The 18,036-nt window shown below is 50.3% G+C and overlaps 1 protein-coding gene across 9 annotated transcripts in view; it reads right to left on the reverse strand.

The window, feature by feature from the left end:
- RNF144A (ring finger protein 144A) overlaps positions 1-18,036 on the reverse strand; it is a 163,032-nt gene that overhangs the window by 43,751 nt on the left and 101,245 nt on the right. For all 9 annotated transcript variants that reach the window (XM_054245245.2, XM_035273304.3, XM_035273308.3 and 6 more), the window contains 3 exons: positions 15,692-15,899; positions 11,432-11,579; positions 4,883-4,972 (listed from right to left, as the gene is read on the reverse strand). In XM_054245245.2, the coding sequence (XP_054101220.2) occupies positions 4,883-4,972; positions 11,432-11,579; positions 15,692-15,899 (446 nt within the window). The remainder of the gene's footprint in view (positions 1-4,882; positions 4,973-11,431; positions 11,580-15,691; positions 15,900-18,036) is intronic.

Below are 18,036 nucleotides of genomic sequence, written 5' to 3' on the forward strand. Positions count from 1 at the left end.
AACAGAACAGAGAGAGAGAGAGACACGGGAGTGGAGAAGGCAGAACAGCAGGCCATCCTGAGTGGGGCTGTTCTGAGGCCACAGGGCTGGCAGATTCTGCTTTGCTGAGAGATGCGGATGAAGTTAAAATAAAGGGAGTCCAAATGTGGGGGACCAGGAGTCTCAGGGGGAGACATCTTCTGGTTATGCCCCGTCGGAGCATTCTATTCTGCTGTTATAAAACCTTCTGTGGCTCCCTAGTGCTATAAAGACTTAAGTCCATAGCATGATACTCCACCCTCTCCAAGTCCAATCACTGCTCTGCCCCCAACTTCCCATCAGTTGCACCCCAAGGCCCCCAGTGCTTCATTCTGTGCCTCTGCTCACACTGGCCTCTCCTTCAAAGCATTTTCTGCAACATCCAATATTTGGGACCTTTATGGTCTGATTTAGGTGCCACTCATTTCAAACGATTTTTCTCAAACATTCCAGCTTGCCGAATTATCAACAAGAAACAATTCTTTGCTTCTAATGCCTCACCCTGCCTTGTGATCTGTGAGTTCCCCACAGCCTGGCAGGTGCACGTGCTCCAGAGGCATCTGCGGCTGCTGGGTTGCCTTCACAGCACTGCACTAGGGAGCACGCTCAGTGCCGCAGCAGCCCGGGGAAAGGACAGGGCAGGGGAGACGCCGGAAGCTCGAAAACCAGGCAGGAGATGACAGAAGCGATCTCTTTACATCGACTCGTTTCCAAAAGGCAGACAGAGGTGAGTCCGAGCAAAGCTAGGGCTCCTAAGGAGGTAGGCGTCCACCCCAGCGGCTGCAGGCCGTCGCTTGCTGCACCTTGACACTCCTGGCTGCTCTGCTTCCCAAACGCTCCAGGTCCCACTGCACTTTTGTGAAGAGGAACTTTTTTTTTTTTTTTTTTTGAGATAGAGTCTCGCTCTGTCGCCCAGGCTGGAGTGCAGTGGCCCAATCTGGGATCACTGCAACCTGTGCCTCCAAAGAAAGAAAGAACTCTTAGGTGTCATTAGACAGGTGGTGTTACCCCTGTCCCTCCCTAGGAGAAAAAATAAAGTTCATCTTGTCTTTGAATGGGGACAAACATGCTCCAAGTCATCCACTTCCACTTCTCCTCAATAGGAGCAGAACTGGAAAATAAAGCAGCTCTCATAGCTCCTGGGATGGGGGCACAGCAACCCCTTGCTCCCTGCCCTGCCCCGTGAAGTTCCCCAAGTGTAGAGAGCTGCTGAAGGCATGAGGACCATCAGCCCTGTGGAGAGAGCTGTGAATCAACACCCAGATGGGTCATTCACGATTTTGCCCATGCACTACTTCCAAAGATCGTTTTGTCCCAGGCAAAGGACCACCACCAAAGGGGTTACAAAGATGAGCAAATCAGGTCCCCGCTCTCGAGAGCACTTTTCTGTGTCCTAAGAGATAAGACACAGATGAGCACAGGGTTGTGACCAGAGCCTGCTGGGGCCATGTGGGAGGGAGGGCTCTTCTTGGATGACAATCATGAACCAGAGACTTCACAGAGGAGGACGTGCCTGGACTGGGCCACGAGGGGGTTAGAATATAGACAAGCAGAGCTGGGCAAGAACAGGACAAGTAGAGGAAGAGAGTGATAAAGACCAAGGCAGCAGCAACAGCTGGGGCAAAGTGGAGAGGCAGGGAGAGCATGGGCGCGGCAACCCAGAGACGTCCAAAGTGAGCCTGGAGGAGCAGGGAAGATGCGGCCACCAAGACCCACACTGAGGCTGTCCCAAGTTCCCAGAGCATTGGACCTTTGGCACCTCCAGGGCACAATGGCATCAGGGTATCTGACTGCCAGCCCCACCCGAGGCCCCGGCCAGCAGCCAGATCAAGCACTAGCTGCATGGGGCTCGAGCCTGCATGGGCTCCTGCCCTGCCTAGGAGCTGCCCCAGCCGACACCACGTGGGCCGCATGTGGGCTGGCAGGGCTGAGTCCTGTTCCCACCGCAGATTCCAGAGCAAAACACATGTGAGGATGGTAAGGCTGAGCATGTGGGAGGCTCAGTGCTCAGCAACAGCCAGCCAGAGTCCCTGGGGGAAAGAACTTGCTCCCACCCGGTACTCACCTTCTCTACAGATAAACTGCCAGAGCTGGGCAATGGTCCAGGTTCTCACCAAGCTGTGACTCAGTTTCTACCAAGGTGCATACACCACGTCCACTCACACAGTGACTGTGCAAATGCTGGGTCCCCCAAATCAGCTCCCAGTCATCCCCCTACCTACAGCCCCAGGGAAAACCAAGTACAGAAGAGGAATGCAGCTGGGTGGTTTCTATGCTGTGTGGAGAGGGGGCCGTAGGTGTTGCTATGAGTTAAATCGTGTTCCCCCAAAAAACAATACATGAAGTTCTAGCTCTCTAGTATCTCAGACACTTTTCTTTGAAAACAGCATCTCTACAGATCAATTAAGTTAACATGAGGTGACTAGGGTAGGCTTCTATCCCATATGGCTGACGTCCCGATAGAAAGCGGGGATTCGGACACTGGCAGAGGACGAGATGAAGACGCACAGGGAAGAGGCGGCTGGAGGAAGATGGAAGACTGCAGTGACACATCTATGTGCCCAGGAATGCCGTGGGTGGCCGGCAAACCCTAGAAGCTGGACGAGGCCGGGGGGGACTGTCCTGCAGCTTTCAGGGCAGGCTGGGCTCTGCTGACACCTCGATTTCAGAATCCTGACCTCCAGGACTAAGCCAATATGTCTCTGCCATTCTGAGCCACCCAGCCTGTAGTGCTTTGTCACAGAAGCCAGGGCAGATCTGGAAGGGGTGTGGATTCTAGCCAGGCAAGGCCACATGCAGAGAGAACAGTCAGAGGAGCTCGGACCAGCTCTCTAGAGCAGAGGGCAGCACGCCACGGCCCTTGGGCCAAATCTGGCTTCATCTCTGTTCTGTTTTGTTTATCCACATAGCTTTACTGGGATATAATTTTCGTACCACACAATTCAGAAATGTAAAGTACCCCCATTCAGTGGTTTCCAGTGTGCTCACAGGGTTATACAACCGTCACCAGTCACTTCTCCCCCCTGCCTGTGTAAACAGTTTCGCTGGAACACGGCCAAGGCAATGCGCTGACGTACTGTCGGCTGCTTCCGTGCCGCCAGGTGGAGTTGACAGTGGCAGCAAAGACCTACAGCCCGGGAGGCCAAGAGTGCACAGCATCTGGTCCTGACAGGAGGGGTGTCTTATCCCTGGCTGTGGACACCCACACGCTTTGCCATTTAATGTGCTCGGCATTTAAGATTGTGGAGGAAGTGCAGCTGTAGGTGGACCTTTCCCTCGAGCTGACAACTGCCTTGAGACTGAGTTTCTCCATCTTTTGGATGGGGCTGACACACGTGCCTCAGAGGCTCTCCCAAGAAATGCGGTAAAGGAGACACAGGCTTGAGCCCTTCACGCCCACAGAGGAGCAGGCAGGGAGCAGCAGCCAAAACGCCTCCTGCCGCTAATCCCTCCCAGCTTTCCACTCACTCAGCACGAGATCCAGGGTCGCTCTGTGGCCTGCCAAGCCCTAAAGGGTCTGTGCCTGCCATCGTCTCTGACCAGCTCCCCATCGCATCACCTTTAGCTGATTTATCAGGTTCTGGGGGCTTGCTGGTTTATCGTCTCTGCCCCCAAATAGAATGTAGGCTCTGTAGCAGAAGGACATATCTGTCTCACGTACCACTGTACCTCCAGCTACCAGAACCGCACCCAGCACACAGTAGGTAATAAATATGTGTTTCAAGCACAAGTTAATATTCACCAACATGAGGCTCCTGTATCAACTCCAACGTTTGCACAGGCATTACCACCTCGGGCAGGGGTCCCCAACCCCTGGGCCATGAACTGGCAGTGATCCAGGCCACACAGTAGGAGGTCAACAGTGGCAGGGGGTGGTGGGGGGAGCAAACGAGTGAACCTTCATCTGTATTTACAGCTGCTCCCCATCCCTCACATTCCCGCCTGAGCCCAGCATCCTGTCAATCAGCAGCAGCATTAGAGTCTCACAGGAGCTCGAATCCTGTTGTGAACTGCGCATGTGAGGGATCCGGGCTGCACGCTCCTTATGAGAATCTAATGCCTGATCATCTGTCACTGTCTCCCATCATCCCCAGATGGGACCATCTTGTTGCAGGGAAACAAGCTCAGGGTTCCTGCTGATTCTACATGATGGTGAGTTGTGTACTTATTTCATTATATATTACAATGTAGTAATGACATAAATGAAGTACACAATAAATGCAATGTGCTTGAATCATCCCAAATCCATCCCCCTTCCCAGTGTGTGGAAAAACTGTCTTCCAAGAAGTGAGTCCCTGGTGCCATAAAGGCTGGGGACCACTGACCTAGGGATATTTTCCACTCCTTCCCTGTTATCCATTCCTGTTCCTACCTTGCTTATCTCAGAATCTCCAGAGAAAACTCTTTGAAAAGGGCTAGGCAAGGATCACATAAACACAGTCAGCAGGTCATGACCAAGGCCATGAGTCACATGCAAGTGAACTGAAGTCTGATGTTGAAGACCCATCAGACAGTGGTTGTGATGCTCGCTGACACTAACTTTGGGCCAGGGTTTCTCTAAGGATAAGCCTAGACCAGCGAAAAGCTGGCAGGAACCAAGTCTACTAGCTCTTTCTATCTGGGAGATCTTCATCCTATCGGCAAGTCTGGAAACACTAAAGATACGCGCGTGCACGCGCACACACACACACACACACACACACACGAGTCTCTCTCTCTCTCAACAAAAACCCAGCAGGAACCACATCTAGTAGCTCTTTCTATCCAAGAGATCTTCATCCTACAGGCAAATCTGGAAACACTAAAGATACACACACACACACACACACACTCAGATCAAACTTCCAGGTGAATCACCTCCTACCTGTGTCCGATGCCAGATCACAGATGCCCGGGAGTGGCCCAGCTTGTTCCGGCAAGGTCCCTTATCATAGTGTATCAGGAGGAAATCATCCTGTGAGGGCAGAGACAGACAGAGTGAACGAGGGGCTCCTGCTGAGTTCTGTGAGTATCCCGGCCTTTGATGCGTTTCTTCTCCTGTGCTCACAATAAGTGGAGACGTGGGCGACACGGGAAGAACACCTGGCCACAGCCACTGTGGGCTAGGCCACTCCTCACAGGGCCTCCATTCATCACAGAGCCACCCAGGACAGCACAGCCTCGGGCACTAGAGGGAGCCTTGGACCAGCCGTCAGGCCCAGCTCAAAGAAGGGCCTCCCTGTGCAGTAGCCACTTCTGAGCTTGTGGGAAGGAAGGGATCTCGTGGAGCCCCAGGACTACTAAACACGCCGCAGGTCACGACTGCTCCAAAGAGCTCCTGCTGGCCCCGGCTGTGTGTGATTCCCTCTGCACTGGCACCTTCCCGATGCCGGGACAGGGCTATTCCCAGGACTGGATGATTTTAGTTGTTACTGGCCCATCCTCCTCCATCAGATCAGGCTTCTCACCTAAAAAGTGCTTCCTCTCCACTCAAGCCACTTGACTTTTCTCATGATTCAAGATCCTTCCCAGGGAGCACCTTCTATCTGCATCTCCTCAGACCCTCCCGAGTGGGCAGTGGCTCTCTGCACTCCAGCACTCCTGCGGACGCCTCCCTCCCGGCATTCTCCATCCCACCTCGATCTCCTGGAGCTGGGACCCTCACACATATTGGTCTAACTGTGTTCCCCAGCTCAGTACCTGGCACCCAAATCTCAATGACTACCCGCTGGCATGAAGGAAATGCCATTTCTGTACAAAAACGTCTGCTCCTCCAGGCCCAGGAGGCACCGTCTTCAATCCTGATCAATGCAGGAAATGGTGAGGCACCTGGCACCAAGGAGGGGCAAAGCTGCCGATTCATGTAACCAGAGCTGTAAACAAACAGCGCTTTTTCAGAAAAGAGCAAATAAACACAGGGTTCAATGTGCCTGAAGGAACAGGAAGTCATTCTTCTGAAAACCAGGAGAAGCAGGAGATCGCCCTCCTTAGAGCGATGTGTCCCATCACCGGGCCGTCTGCTCCTTTCAATCAACTCTGATAGGATAGTTTTGGGGCTGCAGCCGGCCTTCCTCTCCTTGTGGGGAGGACACCAGCCTTGAGTTTGCTAAGTTTCAGGGTCCAGCCTCCTGGTGTCTAAATGCACAGTGAGTGGAGAGCCATCAGATCCTGGCTGTTACAGGTGCAGTAGCAAGAGGCCTCGGCTGGGAACTGGAGTCCCAGCTACCACCTTGCGCCTGGCTTCGGTGCTTAGACGCCTCATCTGTGAGAGGAAGGGGAGGAGCAGGCGAACACAAAGCCACTTCTGGCAACACCTTTCTTGACTACGAAGCTACTCCTGTCCACTTCCACCACGGTGAGCTCTCTCCTCCTTTGCAAATTTCCTTTGCACTGATATTAATTTACACACTGAGATGAGCTCATTCTCCATTTTCCTGACTGCCTCTCACAAGGGCTTGCATTGCAGGCTCTTTAAAAGCTTTTGAATTTGTTTTCTGAAACGCAAACCAAATCCTGTGGACTACCCAGTGGAGAAGTGGTTACTGATCTCTGCCAGCAGACACGGACAAGCCTGGCTGCACCTCCGAGGGACCTGGACAGCGTTTGGAAGCTGAAGATCCTGACTCAGAGGTCTGAGGCAGGGCCCAGTCCTCACACTCCCTAAGTGGTTCTGATCCATCCTGTCCTTGGAAAGCACAGGCCTCTGTGCTGGGGGCCAGGCCCCTGATCTTGATACACAGGGCCCGTCGTCTGGGCCTCGCCTTATCTTTCCAGCATCTCTGGCCAGGCCACGAGTGAGGTCACATCCTGCTTCACCATGCCCAGGTCTTTGGTAGTAACCTGGCTTGCTCGGCACACTCTGTCCTCTCTGGTGAACAAACTCAGTCAGCCTCCAAGTCCTCAGCTACCCTCAGGCCCACAGACCCAGTAACTGACTCCTCCTTTGGGCCGCCAGGGACTTTACACCGTTAGCCATGCAGCCTCCTTAGAGTGATGTGTCCCATCACCGGGGCTCGCCAGGGAGATGATGAGCTCCACAAGGTCAAGAACTTCACCCCCGCTCTCATCTCACCAGACCCGCATGTCGTCCAGCAGAGCAGAGCTGCTGACGCTCCACCAGATTTCACGAACAAAATGAATGTTGACTTAAAAAGCGCTTTTCTTATCCCTTGATAAAAGCACTCAAATACGGTTTTACACTGTGGAAAGGACTGACTTGTGAGGTTTAGTGTACTGCCAAAGCCCTGGGGCATAACAGTCCTAGAGCTGCAGGAACATAGATCTGTTTCCTGATAGGGGATACTTTCCTCCTATTGTTCAAAGAAGTTCTGGGTGGGAATGAAACCACGAGGCATGCTCCAGGAAGCTGCAATCAGGGAGAAGGTGGATGAGAGAACAAATCCCCCAGGGCAGTTCAAGCCCCTTCAGCTTTAAAATGTCCACGTAAACTCCAGCTTGACACAGTCTGGTCTAACATGAACAGGTGGTTTTTAGAGTTTGAAAGATCAGGGACTGACAGCTGTCCCTTCCTCACGAGTGTGAGAAAGATAAACCTCTCTGGCCTTCCTCATTCCAACTCACAGAAATACTATGTGTATTAAAGTGGAATGGGTATGCAGAGCAAATTGTATAACACTGATCTGGAACAATTGCCTCAATAAACATTCACTATCTACTGCAAAAAAAAAAAAAAAGAATACATAAAAGAAAGAAACTGCATGTCCCTGTTTACAGAAAATAGTGAATGCTGGGCCAGCATTGACAGCTGAGGAGCAGTGAGGATTCAAAGGGAGATAAGCTCGGCCAGGTGCAGAGGAGAGGGAGTAAGGGCCACGATGTGAAGGAGGCTTTTGAAATATTCATAACACCTGGATGTCTGCATGTGCCAGAAAGCACTGGGGGAAAACAGGAGAGAAAGGCGCCGTGGAAAGCCCTCCTCTCTCCTCTGAGTGCTCTTGGCTGGCTTCAGACAGTGCATTTATGTGCCTGTCCTAAATCACTGTTAATGTCTTTGGTAAAGGGCCTCCACAGTAGACTCCCTTCCATTCACATCCGCTTCCTCTGACCACAGGGTCATGTCTCAGCAGCTCTTCATCTGCACAGAAGACACAGGCAACTCTGCCAGCCATGAGGAGGATGACTGATGGAGGAAAAGTGCAGCCTGGTTCCTCTCCACTAGCAAGAGGCAGAGCCTGCTTTAGGGTGGAGGTGGACAGAGAGGGCCTGCCTCAGGGACTAGGGCAGAGAGGACACACTTCTGTGCTGGAAGCGGAAGAACAGCAGCTTCCCTCCTAGTCCCTGTAACTTAGTCCAAGGAGCCTGGGGAAACCGAACTTTTGTGAGTCCATGTCTAATGCTGTCCCTAAATGACCCGCAAGAGGCTCTGTGACAGGGTGGAGGAAAGCTGCCATTTCACTTCCTCCCTTCTTTATGGAAAGCTACAAAGAGTAGTAAGTTGCAGGCCAGATATTAGATATTGTATCATAACTCAATGATCAGTTTTCAGGAGAAAAAAACTGGAATACAGTAAAAGGCAAATAAATAAATAAGACTTTGAAGGCCCTAAAAAATTCTGAAAAGCTTCAGATGTCACTCCACAAATCCCCTCCCCACCACGTGAGGGCCAGGAACAGCTTAGTTGGACTTGAGCTAAAGAAAACTCATCTTGCCACGCTGATTCATTAAGCTTGCCTAGGAAGTGAAAATGAAGCCTCAGGATAGAAGATGGTGAGATTTTACCCAGATTTGCTCAGCTACATCAGGTTCTACTATTAATTTAGTAATTTAAAGTTCGTAAAGAGACAACGGGCCTTTCAAAGGAACAACTCCAAAAGCAGCAATTGAATGTTTGAAGGTGGCCTTTCTATTACAGACCTGTTGCCCTATGTAATATTCCATCTCAAAGAGACAGTCATTTTCTTCTGGACAAATCTCTCAGCCTGTGCTTCATTCCGCTTTGCCCATTGGTCTGACCCACTTCTCCTTCACCTTTGAGGTCTGAGGGGACCCATCTCAGCCATTATGTGCCAAGTTGAACTGCTCTGAAATAGCCCACGGTATGAACACACTTGCCCAGAAACACAGATAAGAAAGAATAGTCTCTGGGCAGATGAATTGCTAATATCTAAAGCATGGACCTGCTCTGACTGCCCCACAGCTTTATCTGAATGAGACCTGAATGGCTTATTAATATTAGTGGATGGACTGGATGCATTCATCCTTGCTGTGCAGAACAGACACAAATATATCACTTCCCGACACATGACTTGCTTTGCTTGCACTGTCCGTAGCTACAATGGTTTCAATAGATAAATAGGTCTGCTATTCATTATAGATTCATTTATTTATTTATGAGATGGAGTCTTGCTCTGTTGCCCAGGCTGGAGTGCGATGGTGCCATCTTAGCTCACTGCAATCTGCACCTCCCGGGTTCAAGTGATTCTTGTGCCTCAGTCTCCCATGTAGCTAGGACTACAGGTGCATGCCAGCATGACTGGCTAATTTTTTGTATTTTTAGTAGAGACAGGGTTTCACCATGTTGCTCAGGCTGCTCTGAACTCCTGACCTCAGGTGATCTGCCCACCTCGGCCTCCCAAAGTGCTGGGAATACAGGTGTGAGCTACCATGCACGGCCTAATTATAGTTCTTAAAAAAGTATGCGCCAATTAACTCTTCTAAAACTAAAATCATAGTTCCATCATTTTGGCAAGATGCCCCTGCCCTAATATGGGCAAGGAAGGAGAATGAGAAGCCAAAAGGCAGCACCAGGTGCATCAGGCCTCAAAGCTCCAGAAGAGCCTGGGCCTCTGGGAGGGGAGGCTGTGCCCTCCTCTCAGGAACATGGCCCTGGCAGCCACATACAGTATGGTGTGTTTGAGAAACCTTCAAGCAGAGCACAATCAGGAGAAGGTTACGGTATGAGGCCAGGACTTCCATTCTGCTGAGACGTTGATCGCCACCGGCGGAGGTCTGCCCTGCTGACCCGGACTCAGCGACAGATGAATGGATGCAACTCACACACACCAGAACACAGTGAATTGAGTGGGCTGGGGTGGACGTCAGCTGCTCTCAGAGGGCGACTGCAGCTAACCGATAACTTCTCCCTGTTCTTCCTCACATTTATTCGGTAAAGATTTCCTAACAGAGGTTTTAAGTCAACACACTTGTGGATAATTAACATCGTTAAAACCGTGGCTTAGGCCGGGCGCGGTGGCTCAAGCCTGTAATCCCAGCACTTTGGGAGGCCGAGGCGGGTGGATCACGAGGTCAACAGATCGAGACCATCTTGGTCAACATGGTGAAACCCCGTCTCTACTAAAATTACGAAAAATTAGCTGGGCACAGTGGTGCGTGCCTGTAATCCCAGCTGCTCAGGAGGCTGAGGCAGGAGAATTGCCTGAACCCAGGAGGCGGAGATTGCGGTGAGCCGAGATCGCGCCATTGCACTCCAGCCTGGGTAGCAAGAGCGAAACTCCGTCTCAAAAAAAAAAAAAAAAAACCGTGGCTTAATGAATGATAAAAGGTTTTGATTCCTGGGCCCAGAACAAACACCATGAATGGGTAATCCCCCTTCAACCTCCCCATCCCCACAGAATAAACACCATGAACGGGTAATCCCCCTTCAGCCTCCTCATCCCTGGCACAAGGTTTACATGAGTAAATAGAGACAAAGGAATGTGGGCAAAACAGATTTAACTGGGGAAGCTTTTATTATCCTTAATCTGCACCCTATGACTTACTGTTCTAACGTAAGAACTGGCTGCCTTCAGCCAGTCTCATTAAAACCTTTCACCCTTCTAAAAGGTTTGAGACTATAATCTTATAACTTCCCTAATATTTTCCTTAATATTTTGCCAATCACCCCAAGTGACTCCCAACATTCTGCCAGAGAGCAAAGGGCTTGCATGTTTTCCTGCCCTACAGATGACATGCGGGTCAATGACGTCTTAAAAGTGGCCCCAAGCCCAACAGCTCCCCAGTCCCTGCTTGTGCCTGTCCTTGCCACCCTGAACACCAGGAAGAAGCCCTGACCAGGAACCCAGGAGCCACATCCGGTATGCCCTGATTCTGTATTTCCAGCCCCCAGGACCATGAGAAATAAGTGTCTGTCATTTCACCTGCCTCGTCTCTATTATGGCACAGCAGCCCAAATCGACAATGACAGCCCCGCTTAGACGAAACCCAAGATCGTAAAACCCCTTTAAACCGAGGCTGGATCCTGAACCTGCATAAAGGGTTTAGGGCCCAGAACTACACGAGTCACAAAGGCTTCTGACGCCGTGGCGCTCATGAGTTGATGTTTTCATAATCTCAGGAAAAACATGAAACAGTGTTCCTTCCCTGTTACACGGGAATAAGCACCAAGCTCTTTAGGGAATAGCTGGTCTGTTTTTCTCACTCCAGGTCTAAAGCTCAAAGCTGAGGCGGTACTCACATCCAGGGACTCCAGGCAGTACCAGCAGAAGGCGTGCTTACAGTTCTTACACATCATCTGAGCGCAGCCTTCGTCTCGCTCGATGTAGACTTTGCACTTGGGGCAGCGCTTGATGGGCGCATCGTCCTCTTCCATTTTGAAAGCCGCACTGTGGGAGAAAACTCCGTGAGAACTCCGCAAACAGATCCCAGGAGAGACCCAGTGGCACTGGCCATGCTGGGAGCATTAGCTCCACTTCAGGGCCTGAGTTCTCTTGGTATTAAATGAAAAAACAAAACAAAAACCAGAAAACAAAGAAATGGAAACTCCAGGGAAAAAATTAACCAAAACACTGTGAATCTGCCACTTTGAGTTAGATAAAATTAAAAAAAAAAAAAGCAACATCAACACACATCTAAATTTAGAGATATATGTAAACAAAAGAAAATACAGCGAAAGGTCCTTGTAACAGAGGTATCTGAATAATAGCATAAGGCCAAATGTTGTGTCCTTATTCACAGAGCTGCCTGCTTTCCAAAGGATTGATATAAATTTTATGTGCTGTGCTGTTACAAAAAAATTAACAAATGCTGCAAATACACACACATAAACACACACTGTTCACTTGGTTAGATCCACCTGGCTCTTCTTACAAAATTGTTTCCCTGAGAGGTTGGCCAGGTCTGCAGGGTTAGCACGAAGGGTTAAGTGGAGGTCATGGCTGGCTCTGCTACCAGTTAGCACTGGAAAGCTCTCCAAGCCCAGCTTTCTCATCAGTGTGCCCGTGAGAGGAGAGACCGTCTGACGGGAGCACAGTGCAGGGGGCAGCTTGTCGGAAGTGCTTGATAAAGGGTAGCAGGAGTTCAACATGGCTAAAGAAAGATAACGCAGACATCAGGTAGGACTCATCTCACATTATTAACGTTTAAAAGACAGGTAAGAATATTCCTAAAAGCATCTGAAGGAATAAATGGCAAACTGTCAGGAGAAGTTATCACTGATTATTGGGGTGTCCTTGCTACACTGTTTGAACTCGTTAAATCAAACCAGCATCAGCAGGAGAAAATGACTCCTTCGGAGTGAGCAGCTTTTTCAGAATGTACCACGTTTACGGGTATATATTCGCTAAAGTATTCTGAGTGCATTCTGGCTGAAGGATCTCTCACAAACCTCCTAGCTGACATGAGCATCAAGTGTAGTTTCACTTTAGTGTGAGCTGTCTGATGACGGGTAGTGAACAATCCTCCACTTGGGGTGTACATTCCAATCAATCGTGATGGTTTGGTCCATTTGTAGAAGGCAACAGAGTGAGAAGCAATGAGAGAAGCAGAATGTCCTCACATTGAGGAGCACAGTCTTCAGACAGACAGATCCTAGCTGTGCTATTTATGTGTTATGTGTCTTAGTTCCCTAGTCTGCAAAACGGACCAATAAGGCTAATGGTGTCGGTCTCTGCAGGTGTTGTGAGGATTACAGAGGTTGCCCATGCTATGCTCCGAAGCCAGCACATAAGTACCAGGCACTCGATAAACAGTAGTTGTTATTTATAATGATTACTGAACAATAACACAGTCATCACTAGCTCAAACATTTCTCCAATTTAAAAGCAAACTGCAGACAAAATCGGGTGCATTCAGGGTGGTGTGGCCGTAGACTTGATAAAGAAAACATGGCACATACACACCATGGAATACTATGCAGCCAGAAAAAAGATGAGTTCAAGTCCTTTGCAGGGACATGGATAAAACTGGAAACCATCATTCTCAGCAAACTAACACAAGAACAGAAAACCAAACACCACATGTTCTCACTCATAAGTGGGTGTTGAACAATGAGAACACATGGACACAGGAAGGGGAACATCACATACCAGGGCCTGGGGAGAGGGGGTTTAGGGGAGGAATAGCAGGGGTTGGGGGGATTGGGGAGGGACAGCATTAGGAGAAATACCTATTATAGATGACGGGGTGATGGATACAGCAAACCACCACCATGACACGTTTACCCAGGTAACAAACCTGCACACTTTGCACATGTACCTCAGAACTTAAAGTATAATAAATAAATTTTTAAAAATAAAAATACATAAAACAAACTGCAGACCAACCTGGCCACACAGAATGTGATAAAGACTGAACGAAGGTTGCTACAAGGAGCAAAGGAGATAGCACATGTGCAAGTATCTCCAGAGGGATGAAGCCCAGAGTCGGCCCCCAGCAAACCTTGGCCCTGGTCTCCTTCTGAGAATGACTTTCATTTTGCAAAAAGCTGGAAGTCATGAGACACCAAATCTGGCGATCAAGGTTGGTTTTCAGGTTAGATAACATTGTTTGGAAAACTAGGCGTGACCTTAAAGCTATGAAACCAGTTTTCTCATGTGACTCACAAGCTAATTTTGAAAGAAATGGCAGGAACAGTGTGAACAGTGTCTCCTGGGGAGACTTTTCAAAGTGAAAACAGTTAAGATATGCAAGTTCTGGTGTACTGTGCCATGCATAAAAAATGTGCATGGTATAGACAGCAGTTTTCAAATGTTCCCTAGTATTTGAATTGCATTTAAAATTATTACTAATAACATTGACTGTAAACTACATTTATAAAAGCAGACAAGAGTTTTGACAGTATAATCATGACCTATGTGTAGCCCAGCGCCTCGACAAGGTAGGCAGTGATGCTAATGAGGGAAGTGCTCAGGAGCTGGAGAAAAGCATGGGTGAGGGGAAGATTAACCTTAAAAAAAGCCAGTACAAAAAATAGCGGAGTGTCTTCACAGTTATAAATGGCAGCTGACAGGCAGCCTCAGTTCCAGGGGACAAGACGGAGTGGTGAGGACTGTGGGGCCTGGGCCCAAGAGGCCCCTCCAGCGAGGGCGGCTCTCTGCGCCAGCACGGGGAGGTAGGCTCGGAGAGGCTCGGAATTCAGATTTCCTGGAGAAGCCAGAAATTCCAGCTTTTATGTGACATCTTCTGATTTTTAAATTTCCACAAAATAAAATTTCTGAATTCTGATTCAAACCGTCCTTGGAGAATGACTTAAATGAGACGAGAATGTCACAGACACAGAAAACTCAGTCATCAGGCTCCAAACACTCACCAGCCCCATCTAAAGTTTCCAAGCCTCTAAGATGTCTAGTACAAGCCAAGTGTAAGTACAGGCAGTTCACGCTTGCAGCTGCCTGCCTGCTGTGGGCGACTCAGACACGCACAGGCCCTGCCTTTGGAGCTCAGCCTGATGGCAGACTCCGCCCTGTCAGTGGAAGAACTCAAATCCAGTAGGTCCAGGGTTGTCATCAGTGCAGAGGATCTCAGCAGGAACTCAGAGGGTGGAGCCCCCAGCCCTGTCCTGGGAACTGGGAAGCTTGACAATGGGATGTGATCACCACCTAAAGTGTGGCAGGAGCCCCCAGGGAATGGAGGAGGGCAGAACAGGGCACTCCAGGCACAGGAATAGAGGTTTGCCTGGAAGGAGACCAGGGGTGGGGTATATGGCAGTGACCCTGACAGAGTCTGGGGCTGGGACAGGCATGGAGTCCAGTGGAAAGGAATGGGAGCTGGGGTTGGTGGAATGGGAAGAGGGGAGCACAGGGAGCAGCTGGTGGGCACACCCTTGGGAGGGCAGTGGGCAGAGTGGCAGCTCCTCTACGAGGATTGTGGGTTCAACAGGACCAGGGGCACGTGTCCAGTGGAGCCATGTGACCTTGCAGATTTTGTAGAACAAAAAGACATGGATATGATCAATTTCCTATGCATCAACCTATGAAATGTCCAAGTACAGAGTGAGGGGTGGCAGCCAGGCACACAGCTCGACTATGGCTGCAGGGGAGGCAGCCTGGGGAGTAAGTAAGTGTCTTCCCACCCGCTTCCAGACAGTATTGGTGACCAGTGCCCCACTCCTGTTCTTGTTCCTGCACCCCCATTTCAGACCACCTTCAACACAGTGAAGTCTTGGAGAAACTTCAGGTATTGCAGGACTTACAACCCTTAAAAGTAATAAACCACGCATGCATTTGTCATGCCAGCCCAGCCGTGTTAAGTGTGGTTCTCATGTACCTTTCTATTGCCAGGGCCTCACACAGTGCCTGCTGCATAGTCAGTTCTCAAAAAGAAACAAACAGACATACAAACAATGACAGGCTTGAGAGAGATTCAGGAGGCAGAGTGTGTGTTAGGGTTGCCTCAGCCACAGCCACCTACACCACTGTGGCACTTTTAAGAAGAAAGCACACCTGCTTCTCCTGGCCCACGGCCCACGCCTCTGGTGGCAGCTTGTGTACAAAGGTACCTGGTCTCCCCAGGAAGGAAGGTGATCGGCATGGTCTCCGGGCAGCCCTGGCCAGGGTGCCAGCTGGCTTTGCAGGTGGAGCAGAATTCCATGTGGCAGGCTTTGCACTGCACTGGCTGGGGGGTCTGCAGCCCCACGTCCTGGAGCTGACACACAGCCTGGCAGGTGGACGCCGGGCACCACGTCCGACAGGGATCAAACAGCACCTCTGGTACAGGGAGACAAAATGGGCAAATCAAACTGAGGCCAGAGGGTCACGTGGGCTTCAGAGGAAGGAGCCCCACCAGTGCACAAACTTGGATGGACACATCCAGGTAACAGAGGGAGCACCGGCAGCCCCAACTGATGAGCTGCCCGAGTCGCCCTTCTGCCTCTGCTGTAGCTCTTCCCAAAGTCTCCCTTCATGCATGGGGGTGGCTAGAGACCTCCAGACACCCCAGGCATCCTTCAGGAATGCTGCTCCCGCCTCTGGAATGCCCTTGCCTCTGAGACTCAGCTCACAGCTCAAAGGCCTCCACATTTTGGAAAACTTGGCCCACCTGCCTGTGGGGTTTCTTTGAGTAGAGCACATCACACTAGGTTATGTGCCTCCCCTAGGGGACAGCTTTCAGAAGCCAGGCCCCTGATGGTTCCGCGCTGGGCACACAGCCGGCACCAGGAAAATGCTGTTAGAAGATGGGAAGGAAGAGGGAAGGAAGATGGCTGGATTATTCTTCTAATCAAACGGCTCACCTGCCTCAGATGGTCTCCCCTTCTCAAATCCAAGCCATAAGTTAAATACTGAGTGAAATGAACCCTTCAAGGGCCAGATTTTCTCCTTGAATCACAGGGCACATTTCTAAGAAGCCCAATGTAATGGAATCGGCCAAGAAGTTTATTCGTAAAAACAGGATGCCTTGACACACCTATTTCTTCACATCCTTGTCCACAAACTTTACATTATTGGCTGCCTTTTGCAGTGAGCCTGGCTACTCATTTCATTTTCCCTCTTGTCCAGTGTGACGCTGATTTCTCAGTGAGGGGACACCACAGGGAACAGCAAGACTCTGCCAGAAAGCTCTCCAAGGCCACACAACGGGGGCTATTTCTGAGGCATTCTGGTGGGCCACTGGTTTCTAAGTTCTCAGCAGGGGTCTTCCTGGGGAGAAGTCAGGACAACTGAGTTTCAGAGACAACTTGAAAGGCGATGACAAGTCCTCGCGAATGTGACTGGCAGCTGGGCGGCTCTCGCTCACCTGCATCACACATGTGATTCCTACTCGCTGGAATGCCACGCGTGGACCCAGACTTCTCCTATACGTATTGCCACAGAACCAAGAGCAAGGTAGTGACAAATCACCTGCTGGGTGTCCTGACTCTGCACACGCATACATATGTGTACGGCCCTGTGTGTTTACCACGTTCCCCAAATACATGGGGAAGCCAGGTTCAGCTCTCTACACACCATCTTGTAAGGGTCTAACTTCGAAATGATCTAGTCATCCAGTCCAGGGGCTGGCAGACTTCTCTGTAGACGGTCAGCCAGGAATCGTGTGAGTGTTTGAGGACCATGTTGTGCCTGGGTTTCTGTTGCAATGACTGGGATTGGCTGTTGCAGTGCAAAAGCAGACACGGTGACCTGGAAATAAATGTTGTAGCAAAACTGAGAGCAGCAGGCCACGGGATGGACTGGATTTGGCCCACTGGCCATGACTGGCTGACCCTTGATCTCACCTGACTGCCCCTGCCTTTTTTTAAAGCATGAATTAATCAACAGCATGAAACAGTCACATTGCTAGGGGTGGTGGAAGGTGAAGAACTTGATAATAACACGGAACGCTGGTGCTCAGGAACCAGTGCTCTACTCTCATCATCTTCATTACGATCATCTAAAATCCCCAGGATGCTCCCAGTGTTGAGTGAATGGACAAAATTAGCTCTTATTTGTTGATAGTTTCGGCGTTTGCTGTTCTAAGACTGCTCTTAGCTGTCAAGTCTGACAAGGCGGCTTTTTGAGAAAATGCAGTTGTTGTCTATGGGTCACATGCCGGGGGGCAGATGCCTGGGGTTTCCCTATGCTGAGGGCCCAGTGAAGCAAGGAGCGGGTACGTGTGCCAGCCTGGGGCACTGAGTGCCACACTGAGCAGTGAGGAGGAAACACCAAAGGCAGTTGGCCCCGGTCATGCTGCCATCCCGTCCCGCGATGCTGCCAACAGCTCTCTGCCTGCTGTCTGTGACTGCTATAAGGTGAGCCCAGCTTTGTCCCTGATGGGGCAGAAGGCCCTGTGTCTGCCCACCCCGCAGGGTACAAGCACTCCGTGCACTAAACACCACACAGCATGGGAAGAGAAATCCTTACAGCTCTT

The sequence above is a fragment of the Callithrix jacchus genome, chromosome 14, assembly GCF_049354715.1.
Source record: "Callithrix jacchus isolate 240 chromosome 14, calJac240_pri, whole genome shotgun sequence".
Lineage (NCBI taxonomy): Eukaryota > Metazoa > Chordata > Mammalia > Primates > Cebidae > Callithrix > Callithrix jacchus.